Raw genomic sequence first — 26,641 nt, 5'->3', positions numbered from 1 at the left:
TGAGAGGCTTGGATAGTGTAGATAATAGTTTGATTTTTAGATATTCATCCAGCCAGCAGCTGCTTAGGGTTTGCTGACCATCCATTTTCTTGTGTTTGAACTGGCTGAAACGAGATGAGTCAAAGGGAAGGTGAATATGAATTTTAAAATCCTTTTAAAGTATTGATTTCCAAATTCTGAAACCCAGCAAAAAAAGATTCGATTTAGCAAAGCCGAACCAGCGGTTTATTCTCTTGCATTCAAAAGCTTGGATTATAATTGATGAGCACACACACTCTGGCCAGGGCTGGCTGTGGAGGTTATCTCCCCAATCCTTCCCTTGCCCCTGCTACCCTATTGTCTGAGGGTCTTGTGAGTCAGCTCCTGAGCAGATGCAGTTTATACCGTGACATTTTAAGGCAAAACAAAAGATTCCTTAATTCGCCTTCTGACTCATCGTGATCAAATGATGTGGGCTAATCTGAACCCTTGCTGAGGTTTTGCTTATCTGCTGTTTGGATTTAACAATCATAATGAAGTTGTGGGGTTAGCTCCTCTCTGAAAGGGTTTTATGAAAGGAAATGCTTGCCCATACTTGTGTTAAAATGGATTCAATCTGCTTATTTTTGAGTCCTTGTGCAAAGTCTGAGAAATTTCTATTGTTCTGTTGTGCTGATACAAGTCTAGAGCTGACTATTTCTGACATGCTTTTGGTGAATGAGGGAATATTTCCTCATCCCAGGATCAAGCTTCTCCCATGAAAACAAAATTTAACATACTACATTTCGTACAGAGGTTGAGAGAATATGTAGTGTAAAAGGGAGATTTCTTTTTTCTTTTTTTTAAAAAGGTAGTTAATGGCTAGAGGGTCAAAAAGTGGGATTAGAAATAGGTGGTATTGTGGGAAAAAATTACAGCAGAAAAATTCAGGACTTAAAAATATAATTGTTTTCAGGATCTGAGTTTGACTTAATTACATGGCTAGTCTTTGAGATTTGGGTGACACAGATTATTATCTCTAGGAATACAGAAAAAAAACATACAGAGCCAAAAAATTGGAGTTTGCTTTGTTTACTGTTGTGCTGTCTACAAGACTGCCTCAGTTCTCAGCAGCAGTAATGCCAACCATGTAAATCTGAAATGCTGCTATTTCAGTTTCCAAAGGAAGTTGCTCGTGTCCATGTAAACATATCGTATGTTATGAGGCCGGTTTTTCAAATGAGCTGCATTTATGTATTGTAACTTTTATGCAATGAGTTACCCTGGAAACACAATTAGGCAAATAGTGCTCGTTCTTGCAGCCTTTCCCAGCAGATAATTAATCACAATGAGAGCTGGGCCCCCAGCTACGTGCACAAGTGTATAGGGAATGTATAGGATAGTTTTTCATAGTCGAGCCTGAGATGCTCAGCAAACTCTTACTATTTAGAAAAAGCTGTTTAAAATAGTGCTTATGTCCTTTGAAAAACACATTTGGACATATGATGCTTTAAAGCTATTCGTATGTTATTGCCTGTATGGAGTCATCGATTATTAGTTCATAAAAGGAAGATAAAAATGTTGCTTGTTCTACAAGCTTCTGCTCTGAAATGAATTAGTGACCATGGGGAGGGTGTTCTTGGTTGATGTTTCCCATTGTATGTTGTATGGTCTGCATTTTTAGTTGGCTTTCTTTATGGAATATAAAGATTTCAAGCAAAAAACAAACATGTCATTGATACAATTTCTTTATCATTTTTTATTTTTTTAATATGTATAATTTAGTGGTCAGGGATTACCCTAAAAAAAAAAGACACATATTTCTTGAGTTATTTACTATTCTGAGAATTTTATTGGAAATGACTTGGGAATAGGAAAGTATGGTAGAAAGCAATCCTAATTATCCAGGGCTAGGGGCAAATGAATTGTGAAGAAAGACTGATCAGACATGGGCTATTCCTTGGGAGAGGGAGCACGAAGGGGGGTCCCCATAGAGTGCTGGAAGACCCTGAAAGAAATGTATTGATGTCAGTAAGCAGCTTGAGATAGTGACTAATTTGAAAACAAGAGGTCATTGACTGAAACTAAGGAGGAGACAAGCAGATAAGGAATTTGTGCAGCGTTTTTTCCCACAATGGGTAGGTTAGGATATGGAAAAGTGAAAAAGCTGGGTCATAGAAGTACTGTGATACTGCTTTGAAAGCAGCTGGGCACATGATTGGAAAGGGAAGTTTATATACAGAGAGTAAAATCATTTCTTTTTTGGTAGCTAATCTCATGCAGCAGAGAAGTGTTCAATTGACCAGTGGTGGTCTTCTGGCTGTAAAGGGTACAGTTTGGTAGCTAAAGTGTAGTTATTCCCCAGTTTCTATAGCTGGACCAGTTTAGTCACTTTGAAAGATAAACTCTGTTTAAAGAATTTAAAGAGTGAATCCATAACAGTTGCATCTTTTATTCAGGTCACTCCATGTATTGTCTTGTGAGAGCTTTACCACCTACGTGCAACGTAAAATGAAAGTAATGTAAAATGTAGTTCTTACAATTTAATAGATGTATGTAGGCGAAGCTACTTCTGTGTCTCCTGGAAAGAAAATGCATATTTTCCAAAGAGGACTTCAAGATTTTTTTAAAGGCCAAGTGAGACATTTTCATAAATGTCATTTTTGCAATAAACATCTTAACTTTGTTCGTGTCTGATTCGTCACATGGAGATCAACTGCCTTTCAGGTAATGTACCAAGAGTTTCTGGAAGAGATACTAAAGGAAGCAAATTGTGTTAAACTCCATGGGAGATGGTCCTGGGGAGCATCTATTAGTAGGAAGTAACAACATATTCACAATACTCTCTCTGTATGTGCGTAGAGAGTGTGTGTGTGTCTGCACATGCACATGTAAGTTGAATTTAGATGTGTGCACTGGTATTTTCAGTGACAGTAGGTGATTATGCAACATTTTACCCCATACAGAATAAAACTCATTAACATCCATTTCTTTAGCAATTCTTCTGTAGTAATTTAGGCATATTCATTTTCCTTTTAACTTCTGGGGAAGGTGGAGGAAATCTAATTGTAAAAAAGAAACAATTCCTATCGTGTATAGAATGTGATGTGACAATTCTCACACACCCTGGAAGTGAGGAAGGATTAGTCCTCAAATTAGCATCCATTTGCATTCAGTTACAGTGAGTGGTTTCTGCATGTTTTTTTCTGCATTGACAAAGGATATTAACTTAAAAACTGACATGTCAGCAGTGAATTTCTATACCAGCAGGGCTGTTAAAATCAGTGTAAAACTTAGAAGCATTATTTTCCTGTGTCATTTTTTTAAATATTAGATTGTGCCTAGGTCTTCCATCTTCAGTGTCACCTTCCTTTGGATTGTGTACAACGCCATATCACATTTGTACATTTATTACATGCAGTCTTCAAGTATTAATATAAAATGCGTAAACAGTAACACATTATGTAAGGCATATATGTAATGTACACTCTGTGTGTGCATGACTGTCACAATAATTTTAATTACTTCACTTATTACTTTAAGCACTCCCTTCTCCACTTACATGCTTGCTTTGCCCATTGTGTACTTTCATTGAAGTTGTTTTTGTTCGGTTTTCTCTTTAATAAAGGTAATGACATTTTAATTTGGGTTGTTGTTAGGTGCATAGAAATACCTCTTTTGTCTGAAATTACAGACAGTTCACTGACAGGCACAGGCTGGGTCCATCCCTAACTACACACACATGCACACAGATTTTGTTCATCTCAAAGAGTGAATAACCTTAAAATGAAAATGCCAACATTAATACATTAATCTTTTTTGTTATCTTTAAAAGTGTGACCCTCACTAGGATTTTGTTGATGCTTTTCTATTTCCATGAAAAGAGACAAATGATCCTCCTGGCCAACAGCAGAGCTACAGCAGCAGACATCTGGATAACTACAAATGAAAATTACTTTTATTTTTGTAGTTTCTAGCTGATGGTGAGGCCCTCTTTTTATCTCTAATACTTACAAGTGTATTTTATTTAGTGGGCACTTCAACAATGAAAATTGAAGGAAGAAAATACTCTTGTTTCTTTGCAGCAGAGCACTATACAAACAGCAGTTGCTCATGGGACATATTTTTCACTTCCATGGCCTTCACTACACTGGTTTATCTTTTCATTGTGGCTCCATGTTACCTTTTTTCTGTCATTTCCTTCAAAATCACCAAATGTGGGGTTAAGGGAAGTAGGGAAGGCTACAGACACAAAGCACAGATCTTAAACACTGTAAGCTTTAGCAGATTCTAGCATTTGTGAGCCCAGGAATGAAGAGCAGAAACTCAGCTCTTTTCAGCCCAGGTTCATTCCAGCTAACTTTGGGCACATAAAACATCTAGTGTTAAGTATCTCACCTAACCTAGTTGTCTGGCTCTCCTCAGTCATCAAGGAGAATGATACACACCTCTGGAGGATAATTCTCAGGCAAATGAATTGCCCATCAGAGCTTACCCTCTCTCTCTTAGCTGTTGAGAGAGGAGATGACTAACTCCAATTCCAACTTCAAGGATGGCTGGAGTAGATGAGATGAGGTTGGGCCTTTGAGACTAAGCTAGTTAGTAAATATTACTGGTTTGCTATTAAAACTAATGGTCAGTGAAGAAGTGGTGTTACACTCCCCCTAGTTATGACCCTTTTCTCTTTATAATCAGATTGAGTTTGCCCCTCATATGGTGTGATTAAATGTTTTGCTGCAACATTAAGTACTCAATGGGGCAAACACTTGCTGGGGCAGCTACATGAGCCTTCCTTTAGAAGCTGTCAGTGGGAAGCTGGAGGCATGTAGGGCTTTAGGAGATTTGCAAATCTACAGCATATCTGTGCTATGCCCAGCTACATTAGACATTGGAAACAGCGTGGCTGTGACAGTGCAATAGTCCATGAGTGCTGATTTACCCTCCTAAACCCCCAGAGAGCCCACTTCTCTCTCTGTACGCTACGGCAGACAGAAGTGTAGATGGCTGTGGCAGACAGAAGTGTAGATGGCTGTTTGTGTATTAGGCTCCTGATAGACCTGGATCTATTTACTGTCTGTACTTTGGTCTCCATAGTTCACTATCCCCTTGCTGAGGCAAAGCTGAATGCTGAAGAGGGCCAAAAACTCCAGGACCAAAGAAAGCCTCTTTGTCAGTCTTCAGCTGGGGAGGGAAGAAAGGCCACGTGAAGCTGCTGCACTCGAGTTTGCTGTGACCATGAGTCATGCAGCCATCACCCAAACATGACAAACACTTGTGTTCTTCCTAAACACAGGCACACTGTGATGAGACAGCTCAGTGTCCTCACTGGCACTGGATTGTTTCCCCTTTTTTCTTCCTCAAGTGTATTTTTGCTGTTTCACATTATTACAAGTGCATCTTCCACAGCACTCCTGGCTGCCTGGGAATACTGAGCCTTGCAGGATCTGAGGCTCAAGGCTGCTGATCCTGCAAACACTGATTGGTTCTTTTTCAGCTTCTAGAACAACAGTGTAAAGAACTGCAGTATGGAGTGTTCCTTCAGGATTTTAACCAGCCAGTTTTTAATCTTAGCTAACAAGTCCATTTGTCCTTCAAGGCCTAATTCAAAATCTATACAATATAATAAATATAAAAAGATGCATTAGGCAGGTAATGTATGACTAGATTGAAGCTGAATGCTTTCTGCTACAAAAAGAAAGTCATTTGACATGTCATTTCCATATTCCCCTTTGAACTCCATTTTTTTCTGTTGGGATAAATGCTTATTCCCACACTGATGATCATCATTTCCTTAAGGAGAAATGGTAAAGGTGCTAATAACCCCCCCTTTACAACTGCTCAGCATGACTCCCACCTCATATAGTCACTATTGCAATCACTTTCTGATCAAGGAGAACAGAAAGAGGGCTGAGAAAGGTGCAAAGGGTATTGGGAAAAAAAAATGAGAGGATCTATCTAGGTCTTCACCTCTCTAGTGTCCAAGCACCTTATAATCATTAATGGATTTGCTTTCATAACAACTCATTAGGTAGGAAAAAAAATGGTTCATTTTATAAATGATGGTGTGAACATAGGGTGAATTTAATGATTTAGCCCAAGTGGTGCAGGAAGTCAAAGTCTCAGTCTGGAAGAGAACTGAAGTCTGTCTAAACATAGCCTCCTAATGACCAAGCCATCCTTTAGGACTCACAGTAACAAATTTATAGCCATTCTGCAGAGTTATAATCATATCTTTTTGAGGATATATGCCAGTAGATCTGGAAGTTTTTCGTAACTAGAAAAATCCTTTTTAATTTAATATTTATGAGCAAAATGTATTTGTGAAACATTCACAAAGAAAACTCTTCAATTTGGGTTATTTAAAAAGAAACCCCCCACAAATAACTGCTTTGATGAAGTATTTAAACATCATTTTATTTTTATAAATACACAGAAAATTCAGAGGATCTAGAATCTAAAATATTCCTTTTAAGATAGAGCTTTAATATAAAATTCTATCAGTCTCACAGAATCTACACTTTTCATTAGTACTGAATAAAATAGAACATTTGACTTTGCTTTCAGTGTATGTTCAAGCCTATTACATAAAAATCTCAAAGATTACCTTAATTAAGCTAAAACTTCTCCTGCATTTATTTAACAAATGCTGATTGTTCTTATAACTGAAAAAACCAACCCAGCACATTTTCAGATGCACAAACTCTGCAGTTTACTGAACCTGAAGAAAAATTTTTAATGATACGCCTTCATTTTTTTTCTTCCCAGCTGATACATTTAAAGATGTTACTTCTCTTGACAAACATTGTCATATTCCTGTGCCATCACAGTGACTGCAGCACTGCTGCAGTGTGGAAGGGACCATCCTCCACAGAGTATTTCTCATGTGTCTTGTGCTTAGCAAAATAGGACCCCTGCCATGTCTAGGGGAATGAGGAGAGAGGGAAGCTTTCATTACCATAGTCATAAAACTAACATTAGGTAATTCAGGGTGATTTTAAATATTGTGAGCTGCTGGTCACCTCATGGAGCCTACTGCAGCAGAATAGGCTGGGTCTTTATTTATTGCAGGAGAAAAGGGGGATTTACCCGTGTTTTTATGACATGCTGGATACTCCACTTACATGACTGTCTAAGGGCAAACACTTTAACCCCTTGAGATCTGCTAATCAGGAGCACCAGCTGTTAAGTGCCAGCGTGCATCCAGCATTCATGCCTGCGGGGAGAGAGAGGGTTGCAAAGGATATGACCCTAAACTTCAGAAACTGCTTCTCCCCTTGGGGGCAAAATATCATTCAGCTTGCATCTTCTCTTGTTTTCTTTTAGTTTATCCAGTTAATGTTCCTGATGTGGGTTGTTGTGCACTCACTGTGAATGCTTCAAGCCTTTAGGAAGATGATAGTTAATTACTGAAGTTAAAATCTGGCTTGCACTGGTGTGGAAGTGCTTTCAGAGGTATTTACTCAGCCAGTTCACTGAGCTGCTAGGGGCAGGGGAAGGCTGGCAGAATGTGGCTCACAGTGAATTACTGTAAATGTGTGTTCTGTTTTAAAAAAATAGCACATTCCCCAGTCATTTTTCACAATGCCGCTGGTACAATATTAGCTCAGTCTCACACTAAGTTACATTGGTATGTTCATTTAAAACAAGCAATGAAATCCATTGTGGAAAAGCCTGTCACAAACACAACCCAAATTTATTCCCTGCAGAGTAAAATACAGTCAAAAGGTGAAAATGCAGTTCTTTATTGTTTAAATACTTCTTTTTTTATCCCTCTCTTTAGCTCCTGAAACCAGTCACAGACAGGTATATATTGGTGGGAAGAAAAGATAGAAAATACTGCCTTTTTGACAGATTTAGTTTTCTTTTCCAACTGTCACTTGCTCTCCAGCCTAGTATTTTTAACCCTTCCTGTAGATTATTTTTTGTATGACAGTAAATTGACATCTACATCTATTACTGGACTTAATAGTTTAGAAGCTAAGCAAAACACTTCCAATAATTGGATATCCTTGAAATCAGTGGATCAAGCTCTTCCAGCTTTTTCTCTAAACCATTGCATCAAATTTAGTTTGTGTGTGGACTTTCCAGATAAGCAATGTTTCAAATGCCTTAGCAGTGTGTGGATATTTTGCAGCCATCTCAATAAGAGCATGACTTGACCCTGATGTCCTTAGATGCTATATCCCAATGTCATGTAGCATATTCTGTATTTTTTTTGTCACCTGAAATGGCTCAAAAGCATAAATAAATTGTTATTGGGTATTATAGAATGTAATGCCATATTATTGTACTCCCAGATTAAAGAAAAAGCCTCAGCATGGCAAAGAAAATGTTGAATTTGTGTCAGATTTCAGCAGAGTAATCCCAAAGAGAGTTGAAAGTTCATGCTGCACTCAAACACTGAGCTCTTCTCACCTGTGAAGGCAGGTTGGGTTCAAACCTCCCTTTGTGCCTAGAAAATTTCTTTGTGTCTGTCACCAGAAAACTTTTTACAGACTATTGCATACTCCAGTGGTAGTGAGCTGAATGTACATAATCCAGCAGCATAGTATCCTAAACTTGAGTAGAAAAAAGCCCTCACCACAAAATGAGATTTAATAGAGGACTAGCAATGTATATTTAAACACATTTGTTTTAGGCACAGTAAGGGAATAGATGCAGTAGAGAAAGAACAAGTCAAACAGGGTTTTTTCTATGCCATTGATCTCATCTCCTGTCCTGTGAATTTTCTTGTTCCAAGATGTTTTTCTTCTGAAACAGTGTCCTGTCTTTGCAGCACTAAGTTTCATTGATCAGTTTGTCTTGGCACTTACGTATTTTCCATCACCATAGTATCCAAGGCACTCAGAGGTGGAAAAAATGGTGTAGCAAAGCAATCTGTGTCTCTGCTTGGGATTGTCTCTACCCAATGCCATCTCAACAAGACACTTGATTTGCTCTGCTTCTCCTTAAAATTACCTATGGCTGAGGACATCAGAAATGCTTTTAGGTGACCTGCTGATCACAACCCATGGCTGGGGACACTAGTCAGTAAAAACTGATGTTCTGGGGACTTTACTGACAAAACACTTCAGAACAAGCTTCCCATTAAGCACACCAGCCCACTAGGACTGTTCTTATGTTCCAGTGAATGCATATGCTTCGGTGTTTTGCTAAATCAGGATTTTTAATTAAGTGTTGTTCATACTATTAGTCATGTCATTCCCTTAATGATGATATAAAAGCAAACATCAGTTCACTAGTAAATGCCTGCCAACTGCATCACAGAAATGGAGGAATTAACTCTTTCTAAGGTAAACTCAGAAACTTGTCTGGCCATTAAAGAGTGTAACATTAAACAGTGTCTTGTCATGAGCCTTTTTTCTTTTTGTCCTGAGGACAGAGTCTTTTCAAGTAAAGATCATCCCTCAGTGGTGAGGGGACATACATGTTCTCAGCCATGGGTACTTGAGCCTGCCAGCTGCAGTGGGAGCATCTCTGGGTTCATCCTTGCAGCACACACCTGGGAAGCCCAGAACTGTGGTTAACCTTGTCCATGGATGACAGTGCCTTAAATATTTCTCATATCTTAATTTCTGAAAGGAGAATTCCTCTTGCTTTGAGCCATGATGTTACTGGAACATTTTATTTCAAACGAGGCCACAAGTGAGGCTGTAAAGCATGTGCAGTACTCACACAGCACCACAGCTGGGATGGAACAGGAAAATCCCACCTAAGTGCACATGTATGTGTGAGAGTAAACACTGAAGAGAGCTGCTGTGTTACACCAGTGTTAGGGTTTGTGAAGAGGGTACTTTTAGAGATGTTTTCCAGATTAATTTCCACTGCAAACCCTGCAACAGATTTAAGGTATAATTACTGTCACTGTTACCAGATTTTACAGCATGTGTAAATATTGCTTTGCTCCATTGTAAGGAGATTTGGGGAGTTTTAAGTTTAAAATAAAAACCTTTTATGTTTTTTCAAAGCTCATTTCAAAGCAAAATCCTGGGGAGGGATGAGGAGTAAAAGGTATGCAATGCCCCAACCCATGGTAATTTGTAAAGCTGTCTGTCAGATACCATTTCTAAGTTGTCACTATTATATTTACTGTTGAATTGTTTCTGGTATGCTGAGGAACATATTTTCATTGATTAGAAGAACATATTCCAAAACAATTGTTCTTGTAGAGTTGATGTTATTTTTCAATGTAATTTCATATATTTTATCAAGGAAATCAAATGAAATCATTCACTGTTTATTGCTTATCTGAATTTTTTAAAAGATGGTGCTGAGCTATAAAGTTGAGTTGGGTAAATGAGGAGGTGCATGATGTTTCCATTGATATGAACCCAACTACAGGTAGGCAAGCCCTTACAAGAGTGTAGGAAGAGTGGTAAGTGTTGGATGCAATTCTCCAAATCCAATTCTGGGAACTCAAGAAGTTCTAGATGTGTACAGGTTACACTACAGCAGCAATGCTCTAGGTGCATGGCCCACAAGTTGACCACTGAGACCCCTGTGAATATTTGGGGATATTTAAATGCCTCCAGAAGGAAGTCCCAAATTGGCAGAGGGTGGCCCAGGAAGTTTGTAGGACCAGCCAACAGGAAGCAGTTGACAAATCTTCAGAGCACAACCCTAAGTGTGCACATCCCTTAAAACAGAGCAGATTCCAGAATCGTGGCCAATCTCTGCCCTTGATAAACCATCCAATGCCAAAAGTGAATGTGCAAAAGAGAAGACATTGGAGGCCAACACATTTCCCAGCTGCTGTAGCTATGTGCCCCCATCAGCCCTAGGAGAATGAACAGCCAACCAGGGCAGTGGGGCAGAGTGGGGCAGAGATGAGGTAGTTAGGTATTAGGATGATCTTCTGCCCATCTGCCTGCTGCTTTGGTTCTGTGAGATGTTCTTGCAAGATGCAGAAGGGAGCAGATACAAGAAAGCCAAATCCTGCAGGTGAACTTTTCACCTCAAAGGATTTCCCGCCAGGCTTCTACTCTTGAAGTTCACACAGGAAGGACCAAAATCCTGATTCCCCCTCAATCCCTTCATAAAAACATCAGATTAGGCACTTAAGGAAAATGAGGAGGGTGGTCTGGAGGAAAGTGAGGAGGAAATCAGCATCTCCCTGTCCCCTTCAGTTCTCTGTGGGTTATCAGAAAGGGAAGAGGCTTGAGGACTTGCTTTGATCTCCATAGTTCATGCACTGAAAGCAAGCTCCTCCGTGTGCCTGGGGCAGGAGCCATTCCCAGCCAGGCTGCTGTGCCTACTTCACCTGCCCTGGTGCTGCCAGTGGCTACAGGGCAGCCTTGTCCAGACACCCAGGGTGGAACCTAAAGAAAATGCCACAGACTGCCCAGGTGGAACACACAGCAGGGTCCTGAACTAGGAAGCCACAGACAGGTTTTCTGGATGTCAGCTGCAGGTGACAAAAGGTACCTAAATCTTGTTTTTACAGCATTAATCTTTGTGTGGTTCAGGCCCTTAATTCAGTGCATACTCTTACAAGTGACAAAGGGATGCTCAGTGGCATTGCCATGACAGACCCTCAGGTTCCACAAAATATATTCTGCTCTAGGTGCAGAGACATTTTTAAGAATTTGTTTTTCTCCAGCTTCTCTTGAATTAATGTTAGTAAAAGGTGCCCCAACCTCTTATTTTTCTATATGAAGACAAAAATTGCAGCTGCCTGCCAAGTCTGCTGAGAGATGGATGTAATAATTTTCAATTGGACTGTTAGCCCAAAGGGAACCCGACAGCAAGAGATTGACAGATGCAGCATGGATTATCTTGTGCTCTGAACTCAGCCCAATTTGTGGTTTGTTGCAGGTGCTAAAGAGATTGATATTGCTGCTACCCTGGAGCACTTGAGGGACCAGAGACCAGGCATGGTCCAGACAAAGGTACTGTCAATAAATCCACTGGGATTTTAAATACATTAAAGGTCTTTCACAGTACTTGTTTTCATGACAGAAGAGAGAGGGTATGACCTAATTTAACGCAGGTCGCTTGCTGATTACTCTGTTTGGCTCCCTACCAACTGAGGTTTATTTATGCTGAAGATTTATCTAGGTTACTTTCTTTGGTGTTTACTGTTCTTTCTTGTAACATCTCCAACATCTATCTTGATTACCATATATGAAGGGCAGTCAAGACAACAGTCTATAGCCTGCTAAAGAAAATGTGCATTTGAAAGAGTGTTCTTGCTTTCATCCCGAGCTATAGATTATTTTCTTAGAGTATCTCTGCTTAACTGTCCACGTAATATTTTTTTAAGGCTTCAGCTCATTAAAGAGAATAAAACCACTGCATTTGATATTTTTTCTGGAAAAAAGAATCCAAAAGTTTTGAATTAAAGAAAATAAAGTCGTGCAGAAAATCAAGTAAGTTTTAGTGTCTTTGAATGAGAGCTTGCATCATGCCTACAGCCTTTATGGATGTGATATGGTAACTATATTTTTACACTTCGGTAAGATGAATGCCTTACTCTCAAATTCCTGTCAGCTGTAATAGTTTTGACATTTTTCCACAATGTAAAACTTAAACATAGTAACTGATGGTGCAATTCCAGTCCCTTAAATTAGAAATGAAACTTTCTGTTATTAACAATTCCAGTGATGTATAGAATGATATTTTGGGATTTATGCTACAAGTTAAGAGCTGCAAATATAACAATGAAGAAACTCTTTCATGGTGTTGAGGCAAAATTAATCTGTTTATGGCCTTTTAAAATATCAAATGATAGTTATAGTCCCAAACTGAGTAACAAGAGCACTGTGACAGCACCATGTCTTGGCAAGGCTGGAACTGATAGGAATTTCTGCAGTGTTTAGGGAGTTGAAATTGCTGAGGGGTAAAGGTGAAATAAATGTGTGTTGCAGCAATCATTGGTTCATAATTTTTCCTGAATCTCTTCCCAGTCATGTTATTTCCCACTAATACTAGGGGGAAACACTGCTGAAGAACAGCTTGGGGAATTATTATTGGGAATTATTATTTACCAATTAAGTAAGTGCATGAAAAATAAAGATTAGGCTACTAACTAATCTTTATCTGCAGGAAGACATAAAATTGCACAAATCTTTCTTCTGCTTTGGTTATTCAGACTGGGAAAAAAAGACAAATAGCACAGAGTATCTAATGTTATATATATTTACTCTGATGTAAGATGCAAATCCTGGACTACTCTGCAAATGCATTCAAAATATGTAACAGCTCTGTGGCAACATAGAGCTCAAATTCCAGTTTCCTTTTCAGGGCACAGAAAGTATGGCTTGTTGCCTCCAACAGAAGAAAAAACATCTCTCCAGAACCAAAGAATGAGGTTATGTGAACAACTTCTCCTACTTAGCTCAGCAATAGTTACCTGAGTTCCATGAAAATCTCCCTCAAGACATATTTTTTCCCTCCAAACATTTGTCTGGAAGAGCTCCAGAAAACAGATGTATCCTGTGTTTTCATCCAGGATGAAAAATTTTCTCAGGCTATTGCTTATCTCTCCTCTTGCTCCTTCTTCCATCATTGTCATTTTCTCAAAACCACCCAAATCACTTATTCAAGCTAATGTCTTGCAAATTATAAATATCTGGTTACATGCTAGCAATGCACGATCCCCAGAGAATTTTTCTGATGGATTTAAACAAACCCCTGTGCTTTCCCAACTGAATACAAATGAGGAATATTAGACTCTTGGAGTAATTTAAAACGATGGATTAAAAGTCAGGTTAGAAATGCCAATTACAGAATATCCCTAGGCAAAATAAACACCAACTTCCTTCAGCAATGTTATTGTGTTTCCAGCAGGCAGCGCTCCACCTTTCCAACAGGCATGAGAAAGATTTGTTTGCAGCATTTTGTCTTCTGGAAAAGATCTTTAATTCAAAAGCACTGTATATAATAAATTGTAATGAAATTATCATAATGACATTCTGCATTTCTGGGAAGTGTAGTAGAGCGTTTGTGGGTTTGTTTGATTTTTTTTTGCAGGGGAATCATAAAATAGAATTGATATGTCACATATGAGAGGAAAAAGTGATGAAGGAGGAAGTGTATTCACTGTGATGGGAAAAAATGTATTTCCTTTTTTCCTCTCTCCTATGTCCTCTCACAATCTGTAATAGTAGATAGATTCCTTACAGTGTTATATATGCTACATGAACTCACTTTGTTTTCCTGGGATTTTTTATCTGTAGACTTAATGAAACATAGCCATAGTTATTTTTTATTAAGTATATTCTTGTCACCTCTGCATTATATGTGAACTGACACCACAGAATGTCTGTCCAGCTCTGTTTTCTAGGCAAAGCTACATGTTAAAATTCATCTCCAGACAGTCTTGTATCTGCAAATAGAATATGTGAATGGCAGTGTAGCTGTACAAAATAACAACTGAACTCCTTTAAAAACTACTGACATGAATTTGCTCTAACTGCAGTTGCCCTCATGGAAGAATGTGGAAGGTGTGGGAAGGTTTTTCCTGGGAGGGTGGTGATGCACATCAATGGAAGCTGCACTCCCTGCCTTTCACCTGGCTGTGTTATGCAGAAGGACAGAGGGGGAAGAGCTCAGCTGCACCATCCCTGACAGACCATGTCCCCACACATCTCCTGTCCCCTTTACTGCAATCAGTTTTGAGCTCTGGCTGTGCAGATTAGGCTCTGTAAATTGTTTTGCCTCAGTCATTAAGGTCACACCTCCTGTTGCTCAGTCCCTGGGCGAGGCAGACACTCTTCCTCAGGCTTTTTCAACTGGTACAAGCACCCAGCTTGGTTCTGTCCCAGCATGTCCCATATATGCCCTCTCTGACCCTGCTGCTCTCCAGCTTCTCTCACACACTCATTGTGCTCCAGTTGAAGTACAACTGATGCTCTTGGATGGCCCCCAGCATTCCCAGTGTTTCCTTTAATTGCAGAGACCTTAGACAGTGCAGGGAGCCTTAGGCAGTCATGCACACCATTTTCAGTGCCTGCTGAGGATGAGTCCTACTCTTTAGGGTGAATTGATGTCTGATTAAAAGCTGTTGGCTGCAGTCCAGCAAGTGTACAAGCTTGCCACTTTGACAGCACCAAGCAGACAGCGAAATTCCTGAATGGCAGTGTCGCTGAGAAATTATTCTGAGTTTTGTTCTGCTTTTTCTGCTCTGGCACTGTGCCCATCATTGCTTCTCTGAAGCATCTCCACATGGGAGCTGACTGCAGTTGGGTAGGACAAGGCAGAGAAGACTGGCACTGGATTGCAGGAATTAAGAGTCAGCTGCCTTTCTGAACTATGAGTTGTACATCTGTAGTTTGTTCTTTCATCCTTCCTGTACATTTCTGCAGTAAAATGAAACGCTGTGGAAAATTAATGTTATTGTTTCAGTGATCACTTTTGGGGGTGGCTGTGTTCTGTAACCATTCCACACAGCCCCTGGCAGCACCAACTGAGGGGCTGGAGGTACAGACCACCAATTTTCTAATGGGAGACAGAGACAGTATCCCAGCAGTGATCTTGGGATGCTTTGCAGGGTGCTTCTCAAACCTGCCTCCTCAGAGTCCAGTCCTCAGCAGCTCTTGACCCCAGTTGGCTTAAAGCTTTGGAGTACTTCCAGAAAATCCAGGAATTTCTTCACAGTCCTTATTTGGTGTCTTTGATTTGCCTATATTTTGAGAAAACTGTCCACTGAAAAGTCTCAAACTCCAAATCACCCTGTCAGTTATTTCAGCAAGTAAATTACTGAGAAAAAAAATTACTTGCTTGGGAAATATAGCACCTGTTAACCTTGAGGATTTGTCCTTCTGTAGGATGACATAGTTCAGAAGTGTGTTAGGGTTGCACTTAGGAGAAGTAGCTGTTCATGGCTGTGTCCTGCCAACCCAGCACAGAGGCTTGTAAATCATTCTGATGTTGAGGTTACAGTAAATTAATAGCAGAGAAAAGTCTTCCCAAGTATTTCTTATACAGGAGTGGTCTTAACAAAATTGAGCAATTTGTGAGAGTGTAAAGGACATTAAAAAGAGAGGCTTAAAAAGATCAATGACAGGTAAGCCAAAAAGCAGATATTGTTCTATATAATAGGCGTCAGATAGGTAGAATAGATGTCACAGATAAAATAAACAGTTTTATTTTAGATGCTTTCAACAAGAAACAGTCCTGGAAAAAACCAAAGCCTCTGCTTTACAGCATCTCACTTCCTTCATATTTCAATAATGTACTGAGTTCCCATCTCTGTCAGAAGGAAATGGCTGCTGATCACCTACTCCCAAACCCTTCTGACCATGCAATGACAATATATCATCGTGTCCCTATAGCTTGGGTTCTGCTACAAACATTTTTCTCCATTAAAATTACTCCGGCTTCGAGATGCTGTCAAGCATGTTATATGACACCAATAATCCCAGAACATTTTGTTCCTTTCCATTGCAGTGTACAGTTCATCCTGCATATTCATATTTTTAACAATGTCTTGAGGACGTTCAGCTGTGGAATAGAGAGCTAGGCTTTCTGGAAAGTGTTTTGTTTTCTTTTGTTATTCAGGGTGTGCGTTTGTTCTCTCCGCAGGAGCAGTTTGAGTTTGCTCTGACAGCAGTGGCAGAGGAAGTGAATGCAATACTCAAGGCCCTCCCCCAGTGAGCAGCTCAGTCTCCTGAAGGCTCCTGCAGAATCCATCCCTCGTTTTCCTCATCCTCAATCCCTATGAATGTTCTTGGAAACCGTGACCTGACCTTAACTGTGTATCTTCTGTTGTAACCACATAGTGATAGGGTCCTTACAAACTCCTTTAGCTGGTAAAAGTTCAACAGTTAAAATGTGTATTCTGTTTTTTGGGGGGGTTTTAAACAAATTTTTACAAGTACATCAAAGCCTCGGATTAAGTGACAGAACAATCCATGTAATTCCTCCCACATCCTCGAAGCCCTGAATGTCACACTTTGAAAGCACACATTCATGTTCTTAATAGCAAATATACAATATTGTGGGTAATTAGTGCAGTCAATATAGTCTCAGAAAACAGTGTTCTGTTATATTTTGTAGCTTCTCAAAGGCTGAATGAGACTGAGGGCCTGAAGAGGATGGTGATTGTTCCCACACAGTGCCAAGCTGGAGCATGGAACAGTGCTGTGGGTGTGAGCAAACACAGGTCCAGGCTCTGGCAAGGAGAGCTTGCGCCTTCTCATGCCAGGCTTTGGCAAGCAAATGTTTTCTTAACTGTTGTTTACTTTTCAGCTTTGTGCCATGAGAGGAAGAAAATCTGAACTATGAGTAAAAGAGGCTTGCATGGTTGCAGCTGGGGAGAAAATATGTTGGTCACATTAATGGGAAGCCAGGGGATAATGAGCACAACTCTGACCATGCACCTGGCACTGTCAGCACAGAAAAGGAGAGCATAGACTCCCTTCAGATGATGGGAAAGGTCCTGTCAGCAGTCAGGTAGTTGTCTGAAGCTGTTATGGAAAGAGATTGTTGGTTTTATGGGATTACTGAGGAAGAAAATGGGATTCTCCCCTTTATCTTTGCATTTCCCTCTGTAAAGCTCCGCTGTGCCATCCCTTTTTATACAGGAAAGTATATTTCTGTAAAAGCCTGGCTGAAGAAGAAATCTTCCATCTGCATTTTATGACTCTCATCGAGTTTGTCTGATCCAGGCATTTGTTGCAGCTCTCTGCAGAGGCTCTGCTCACTCCTTGTTCTGCAGGACACCTATTTGAACTGAGCATGAAGGGGTAAAGCAGCACAAAGATTGAATTTCAGAGATTCATGTGTTCTCAAAAGCCTAATGCCTACTGTTGCAAAGTAATGCTAAAATATGTTTGTAAATGGTTTGGATATGCAATCTTGCTTCTGTGATTTCACAGGTTTTGTTGTGGCACTCTTCTAAAGGAATTTACATTATTGATAGAAAGTACTCTGATATGCTTGAATGAAGGGCCTGAGAGTAAAATTATTGAAGGTACCTAAGTGATCTAGGCTATTAATTCCATTTTTAAAAGTGAATACTTGGATGCTTTTTCATATGCTATCCTACATCTCTGTGACTTAAGAATCTGGGGTGCTTTATTTCCAAAATCTTACGAGTGTTGTGTGCTTGAAACCATATTAGGCTAATTGTTTAACTTCAACACTGGAAAATATATCATTGAATGTAATTTGGGAAGGGGAGCTTTTATAAACTTCTAATCAGTAAAATGTTACAAATAAGAGTATCACACAGTTTTGCTAGCCCAGAGGTGATGAGCATCAATCAAAATCAACCATGTTGCAATTCTGTGTTGTAGGTGTGGATATTGGTGATTTCTTCTTTTTGGCAATTAAAGAGATATTAAAAAAAAAAAAAAAGAAAAAAAGCAGCAGAAGGCTTGTTACTTTTTGCCATACATTTTTGTATGCTTTACTTGATATATGCTGTTGCTTAATTTGTGCATCCCATTACTACAGCAGTGCAGAGCAGTTACTGCAGATGCCATCATCCTCTTAAGTACACATACTGTACATTAAGCCACATGTTTATTTTATGGCCTAAGCATTTTAGAGCTTTCCTAGCAATAACTAAAAAAACTAATGGAGTATAAATGAGAAAATTGCCTTTTTCATTTGATAATTTAGGTTTAACAGGATTCTTTTATTACTTTAGCTAACACAAAATTGCAGATCAGGGCAGATGAGATCAGTTTGAGCTGTATCAGCAAGTGTTTGAAGTATATTTACTGTGAGCCACGTACTGCAGCTTTCTGAAAATACAGGTAGTTGTATGCAAACAAACTGTCCAAAGAATCAAAACTGGGGCATCCTAAACCAAGCCCTGTGATTCCTGGGTGGAATGATTTCCCAGTGTGAGATGCTGTGCCATCACCCACTGCCAATGGGCCAGTGGGGTTGTACCACAGATTTCTGCCCTGGGATCATTAGTGTTTGCCTCCTGACTGTCCCTGTGCATACCACAAACATGACTGACGAGCCTTTCGTTGCACTTCAGGAATATTTTTTTAATTGTTCTTTTGCAAATATTTGCATTCCATAATAGCAATTTCAGGGTGATCCCTATTAATTCACAAGCAGCTGAGTGTGGGACTTCATGCTTCAGAGTTTATTTAGCATAGATTAGAGGGCATTAATCTTCCCCAAAGCTAATGGGGCAGGAATGTATTGTTTTATTCATCCTTGTGGAGCAGTTTACACAACAGAAAGATGCAGTCTTACTCAGAGGGTTAGAGCATCTCCCACTGACCGTCATCGACAATCCTGTTATTTCAGCCATCTTTTGTACAGTTCTTCCACAAAGAGGTGCAAGGCTTATTCTGTTGACTGTAAACAACCACACAGAATATTTCACCTGTGCATAGCACACTGTTCACACCTCTCAATAAACGCCCTGCTTCTGGGGGCAGTAATCTGCTGCAGGGTCAATTAGTGAAACGCAGGTTTCAGTTGCACCAGGGCAGTCTAGAGGGGTCTGTCCATTTGCCAGGAAGGTGCCAAAGCCATGGATGAAGCCACAGAGATGGATTTGTCATGCAGGGCAGGTATTTCTTTTCACTGCAGTTAAATTAATCCTTGTGATCCGGTGAAGGATGTTATTGAGGCCAGCCCCCAGTCCCTTGCACTGGACATGGGATGCACCCCATGTTCACTGTCAGGCTGAGCTGAGCTTCTGCCTGAAGACCAGGATCACCTGAGAGCTCAAAGTCAAATGAGACCCACCACCCTTCTCTGGTCAATTTTCTGCTGATCTTTAGTAAACTCATTGTGATTGAAGCTGGTGCCTGACTCTAGGCCACAAACAGCATGTGTTTAATATTGGACATGCTCACATTCTTGACAAAGACAGAGTGTGCAGGTTGTGTTTGTGTGGTTGAATCTCTAAATGGCATTTTAGGGGGCAACCTGCAGGAGGGCAATTTAACCCCACTGCTCCTCACTGGTCAGAGGCAGAAATCCCTGTATTCCCAGAGGCAGCACACACTGCTGCTGTCCCTGAGCAGGGCAGGGACCTGACCTGCTGATGCAGTCAGTGTGTGGAGACAGGAGGGACAGAAAGGTGATGTCACCAGAGTTGATACTTCACAGGTGTAAAAGCACAGTTGCTCTCTCCAGCCTTTGCCCTTTCCATGATATGGGCTGGGACTTAGAGGAATGGAGAGGCAGGACAGCACCATTCCCCAGATCCCAGATCCTTGAGGTTCAGCCTGTGTGGGGTTTTCTGTTGGCTCCAGGTGTTCAGGTGTGAGCTCTAACCATTGCTGTTGGCCACTGCCAACATGGGACCTGCTGCAGACCAGGTAGCTCCCATCCCAGTGGAAGTCCTTGGCCAGGAATGAATTTCAGCAGAAAAATCACAAATCCAAATCTCAATCAAGTAGCAAAACAAGCCAGATTATTTTTATAAAAGCTACTAAATGTTTAACACATTTCAGAATATTTTTAGAATCTACACCCATGACTAAACCTTGTCCCTTGTCTCCAGCATGCATGCAGAACCAATCCCCATCCATCCCCAGGGGAATGACAGCTATAGTACCTGTAAGGAGTTCATGCTTATTAGTCAAGTGGAACATTAATAAAACCTGGCCCACTTCATAATTTCCAGAATAGTCATTAATTAAAAAACCTGTTTATTGGAACAGAAAACAAGTATTTGATTAGCTTTGTTACAGAACAATAGCTCTACTCATTTTTATTCTGCATATTTTATTCTTTCTTTAGAAAATTCTCTTAAGAAGCATTTGAGATAATTCGCTTTTTAAAACTGTACAGTTTCTATGGTTTTGCTTTTTAAATGAGAGTACACTTTGTAGATTTGATTGTTATATTTTTCTGTTAATATTACATTGGGCATTACAAAAGCATTCCCCACCACAGTGAAAAGAAAGTGATCTGTTGGTTTATTGTAAAAGAAAAAAAAATAATTAAAACAAAATTGCAGAGCTGTGGCATACTCAATCCAATTAGAGCATGACTCTTTACTACTCTTCATTTACCACATGAGAAAAAAAGTTTCACCAGCAAGATTTCATTTGAAGCTGTTCATGCATGCTGTTTGTACTGTATTTGATGGCATAATATTGTTTTGTTTACAACCTTTTCTTTCTTGTCATTCTATTATATTCTTTATATGTATATAGTTTAAAAAAAAAAAAGATTATACAAAGTATTTTGTTCTACCTCTGTAAAAATCATATTTGTGAATAAAGTCACGTTGTCTGTGGAGTATGGTATTGTGAATACAGCATTAACAGCTGGTGCTGCTCTTTTATTTGGGGGTGGGAGTGGGGCTGATGTCTCTTGCTGGAGGGGTGGGGTCTGACTATCCAAGGTGGGAACAGGAAGCTCACAGGGAGGGACACAAATGCCCTGCTGATGGCTTTGATGTGCACATTTCATCTGCTCCGAAAAGAGGTTTCAGCCAGCTCTGGCTCAGCTGTGGCTGTAGTGTTGCACCTTACAGGGTTTTGATTGAGACAGATTCCTGTGTTCAGGCCAAAAGCAAAGCAGGCAAAAGAATCAAGTTACAGGGACCTTCCTTGTACTGCCAGGAAGTGGAAAAAAAATCACCTAGAGCCTGTGTCACAGAGTGTCCAAGTTAGCAAACATTAAATGGTACCTACTTTCAGGAAAATGAAAGGTGGGAAAATGTTTTTGGGAAGGAAAGGCTAGTGAATCAGACTGTCACAAAATGGCCAAGGATTTATAGTTTTAAAATAGTAGAAGTTCATAGGAATATTTGAACAGGTAATGGAAACTTCTCACTGTTATATTAAAAAAGGTTAAGATGAATAAAGTATAAGGTTACCCCACAAACACAGCTTTCAATAAAAGGTCTTTTTCCTGGGGTTTAGGAAGTCGTTTTCCCATAAGCAGTGTCCATTATATGAAGGTTTGGATCTTCCCATGAAATACCTGCTGTTAGCTGCCAGAGCAGTATTTGGGTTTAGACAGCCCTGGCATGGCAGTTTTCATGGTCCTGTGTTGCATGTTAAAATTTCAATTGGGTTTTGAAGAAGACTTAAAATATGTTTGCCACTTACCTGGAAATGACTAGAAAAATGTAAACAGAAATGTAAAGTGGTCCTAGTCCAGCTCACTTCCTTCCCATCAGAAAAATCACATTGTATGTTCTTTAACCTTGTTTATGTAGTTGCATGTTTTAATATCTGTGCCTTTCTCAGTGTAAGAAGGTGACTTTCATCTTGGAAGCAAAATATATGCACCATTACAGCTATTTTCCTGTTGGTGTAATTTAGGAGGTCTTTCATCTCCAAGACAGCTTTCTGAAAATTCTGGTAACATCAGATGGAGGACAAAAAGAGAAATGTGTTTAACTGTATAACTACTGGAGCATCGTGAGTCTTCTTGGTGAGCCCAAAGCCATCGGTTGTGCATCATTCATTCATGCAGGCAGTGCTGCTCTGGCCTCACACTGCACAGCTGCACAGAGCTGTAAAACAAGTGCTGATGGGACTGCTATTCCTGTTTTGGATGCTGAGCAAAGAACTGCACACCCACAGGGAGGGGTAGCTGGTATGCTGACTTTAGTCTTGGCTTGCACACAGGAACTTTCAAGCACTGAGTCCTTGGGAAAATTCTTCTTAGGTCAAAAATTAATTTCTCCTCTTGAGAGTGCACCAGTTAACCCCCCACATGCAGGTAAATCAGCAATACAGATAAAGGACTCAATGTGGCTGACCAGTCTGGGAATTCAGCCCTAGTAAGGTTTAGGCTATTTGGCTGATGTACTTGCCCTGCCCCAGATTTTTCCAGCAGTAGCTTTGGTCACACTTCTCAAAGATACAGGAATGTGTTGCTCCCATCATTTCCAGCATTAAGATGAATTCCAGGTGGGATTCATCTTAACCAGCCACTGAGTAGTTTTCATGGACTTCTACAAACCACCAACTCATCATAAGCTTCCTTTGTGATCAATAAAGGAAAACAGAGCATTTTTAGAGTGGGAATTACCTGGTTTGGCTTCCACTTCACCATGAGGTGATTCATCCTATTCAACTCATACTCTGAAACAGGGAACATCAAAAATTTTACTATGTGCTAAATAAAAAAGCATTTTCTTTCTATATTGTAAGCCTATTCACTCAAAACTGCATTGGATCACTTGTGAGAAAAAGGGAAGTGATTTCTGATTTTATAGACCTTGCATTTATAGACATCCTTGTCCTATTCCTCCTTAGTTTCTCCTGTTCCATACGGATGACTCATACCCCCTCTTACAGAAGCTTTCCTCTGCCTTTGATCCCTTTTGCTACCCTTTACTTTAATTTGTCCAATTTCTATTTGTACTACACTCCGAGGTACACAGGGCCCAGGCTGTGGTCCAGTGTCACAGTGATGTTTTTAGATATTTTAAATATTTCCCTCTTCTTTGGAATGTCTAACATTTTGTTGCCTTTTTCCACTGCTGACCATTGAGGTTCTGCTCACAGACACTCATTCACAGCAATAACAAATGCTATTCTTCAGGTTCATCTTTATATCTTTATATTTTTATATATTTATATCTATCTTTATATCTATCTTTACTGTTAAGATGTATTTCATTATATGAATTACTTTATCACCAGTGATTTCATCTGCCATCCTCACAGTCCTACCGTACCCCAAGGTTTCTCCATGACACTTCACAGCTACTTTTGTTTTTATAATGGTAGATAATCATGTGTCATTGACACTGCCACCTAAGTATCACCTCTTCCACTTTCCTATTGTTTAAATTCCGTCATCACTACAAAAATTGTCCCTTTCTTCACAGTGTTTCTTAACTTTTAATCCTTCATTAGCTGACAAAAACATCCACTTAATGCAATGGTAACTCAGTTTCTGTAAGAACCTTTCATGAGACAGCTTTCACCAAATGCCTTTAGGAAAGCCAAATACAAAATAATCATGCACATCATCGAACTCACCTATTCCTTCAAAGTCTCTTAGGAGGCTTTTGCAACACAACTTTCCCCTGCAAAAGCCTTGTTGCTTCTCCCTCCTCTTTACACCATCAGTTATGCAGGATCTAGACACTGGGGTGTGGATGCAGTTTATAGAGTAGGACACCATAAAATAGCTTTGCTATCCTTTTGGAATCAGTGGAGAACTACTGTAATGGCTAAAAATGGAGCTGTGGAGCTCAGCTAGTGCAACCCCCACTCGGCACAGCACTTGGAGCACATAGATCAGGGTCATTCCCAGGCATGTTTTGAGTGTCTCCAGAGATGCAGACTCCTCTGGGTCCTCTTTGTGAAAAATATCTCCTGAAGATCTCATTGAAATTTCCCTTGATGCTGATTGATGGCAAACCAGCTCCCCAGAAGGAGATGCCTTGTGCAGACAAATCCCTCTCTAGGTTCCACCACCAAGGTTGTCATTGTAGAGCACACTCAGGGAAGTAGCACACATGGAAGGATTTTAAATAAAGTCTTAATCCATGAGCTGAATCTCACCCTCTGGGCAGGATTCAGTGCTTCCTGGTGAGTGGTTGATGTCACTGCAGATGCTGTGGGTCCCCTGCCCAGCCTGCAGCACTCCTGCCAACAGGCTGAGTCTGAGCTCTTGTGCTTTGTTTGCCAGCCCTGTGCTGGTGGCTTAAATCTCCTGAAGTGCCTCAGATGATGTTGGACGACTACATTGAGGGATCTGAATCCCACATCATGTCTCTAGTAGCTGGATTCTGTATCTTCTACCAAAATTGAAGGTATGGGAGGGAATTTGACAGAACTGCAGCTTCCCAGATAACCCCCTACTCCAAAAGAGGCAGCAGCTTCTGAAAACCCTTGTTTTGCTGTCAGAGCTGGATTCAAGGCAGGGTTGTGACTTCAGCAGCATTACCTGAGTGTGTGCCAAGCCCAGGCACGAGGTGTTACAATGACCACAGCAGGGCACAGCTGGAGAGCAGCCCTTGTGCTGGGGAGCACTAAAGGGCTTTGTGTACCTCACAGCCAGGGAGGGATCAGAGGCACTGTTGCTTTCCAGCACAAGAGGGTAAAAAAGGGAAAACTGGCCAAAAGCATGAGTTCACATAAAATAAAACCTAGTGTACAGCAGTGTTCCAGTAACACTTGCTTCTAAATGTGGCATCCATTTCCTTCACACAGTAAGTCTGCTCCATTTTCCAGCAGTTTCCTTTGTATTGTCCAAGTTAGAAATGTTTGTTCCTGAAGGTGGATATTACAATAGACAGCATCAGCAAGAGCAGTTCTTGAGGTGTTCCTGATGCTACACCTGAGCTGTTGAGCAGAGGCCAAAGTGGACCCACTGCTTTGTGATCCTGATAAAAGCATTGCCGAGGCTAAAAGGAAGCCAGAGCTCTGGTAAGTGGCTGAAGGGGAAAACACACTTCCACTTTTTCCAGAAAAACCTTTGATTCTTCAGACTTTTCTTTCCATAAGCAGGAATACACATTGCTTTTTGAAAAGGGAGATTGATTTAATATCTGGTGTGTCTAGCTGTGCATGGTTGAAGGATCTGGGTAAGTGACCTGACTCAGTGAGATGTTCCTTGCAGAACAGGTCTTTAGCATTGACTTTCTCATCTGTTCTACTCTTCATTCTAAGAATACACAGTATTTTCATTATATTTTATTTAAATACAATAATATAGAAGCTGGAGTAACAAGCTGGGATCTGTTAGGGTTAATCTGAAATTAATTACCTTCCTGCCCATGCCATATATTTTCATTGCAAAGACCCTCAAGACAGGCAACCAAGCCAAACTGCTTTCCTAAGCAGTTTGGTAGGATTTGGCTTTCCTTACAGTTATAGCACTAAATGCTGGGCTTTTTGAAGAAACACTTTGATTGTGTTTGCTATGTTAAATTACCTTCTTTATTTTTTCTCTGCAGTTCAGAGAACAAAGACACTATAACAACATGATGAGTTAATGAGATTACTTGGGAAATAAAATATTTCTTGATGCACTAGTGGCTCATAGATATCCAGGTATTTTGTTCTGGAAGATTTTGTTATGGCTCTGTTTGCTGAACCAGACCCTTGTTGGATTTTCAGTTGTTCCAAATTCCTGCCCTGCTCGACTTCCACCTCCTTTATCCTCCATGGCCAAGAGGCCAAATTGGAGATGGATGTACTTTGTAGGCTGGTCCCCACTCTGACATGAGGATGTGAGGCACAAGAACAGAATCTTGCAGGAAAGATGTGGATGAGCTTACAGCAGAGGTTCTCATATCATCACATTCACCAAGGAACGGAATGGATGGACATCTTTGCACTGCTCTGCCAGAACTGTCATCTCATTGCTGAGCAAGTTCCAGTCTCTAATAATCTTGTTCTTCTCAGAAAAAAAAAAGGAAAAAAAAAAAAAAAAGCCCATGTTTTTTGTCAGTGTTGTAGGTATTTATCCTGGAAGACCTTCACAGATGTTTTTCTGCATCTAACTTGCTTTTTTGTAAGTTGCCAACACAACATCTAACGTGCACAGAACCACATAAATGTCAACAAAAGTTCTTCTTTTAGCAGAATGCTGGCTTGAAAAAGCTTTTTCAATTCTCTGTGGTGGATTCCATTCCTGTAAAAGCAGGACTTATGTAAATGGAAGACACAGCAGCCCTGCCATACATAACCAATGCTGGTTTCCCCCCTAAAGCAGACTCCTGTAGCTATATATAAAAGTCTAGCTGCATCTGACCAGTGTGAGTCATTGAGACCATCCCATTTCAAATGTTTCTTCAGAATAGATGGCTGATACTGCATGAGTTACACTATTTCTA

At 40.2% G+C, this 26,641-nt stretch overlaps 1 protein-coding gene across 1 annotated transcript in view; it reads left to right on the top strand.

Annotated features, from left to right (window-relative positions):
* PTPRN2 (protein tyrosine phosphatase receptor type N2) overlaps nt 1–21,126 on the top strand; it is a 625,844-nt gene extending 604,718 nt beyond the window's left edge. The window contains exons 22-23 of the mRNA XM_033074413.2: nt 11,773–11,846; nt 16,483–21,126. Coding sequence (XP_032930304.1) covers nt 11,773–11,846; nt 16,483–16,554 — 146 coding nt within the window. The 3' untranslated portion in view covers nt 16,555–21,126. The remainder of the gene's footprint in view (nt 1–11,772; nt 11,847–16,482) is intronic.
* Nucleotides 21,127–26,641: the final 5,515 nt, after the last annotated feature.

This window comes from Catharus ustulatus, chromosome 1 (genome assembly GCF_009819885.2).
Source record: "Catharus ustulatus isolate bCatUst1 chromosome 1, bCatUst1.pri.v2, whole genome shotgun sequence".
In the NCBI taxonomy this organism is placed as follows: Eukaryota; Metazoa; Chordata; class Aves; order Passeriformes; family Turdidae; genus Catharus; species Catharus ustulatus.
Note: the sequence above shows the minus strand (reverse complement) of the source record. Positions and strands in the feature narration are given on the sequence as shown.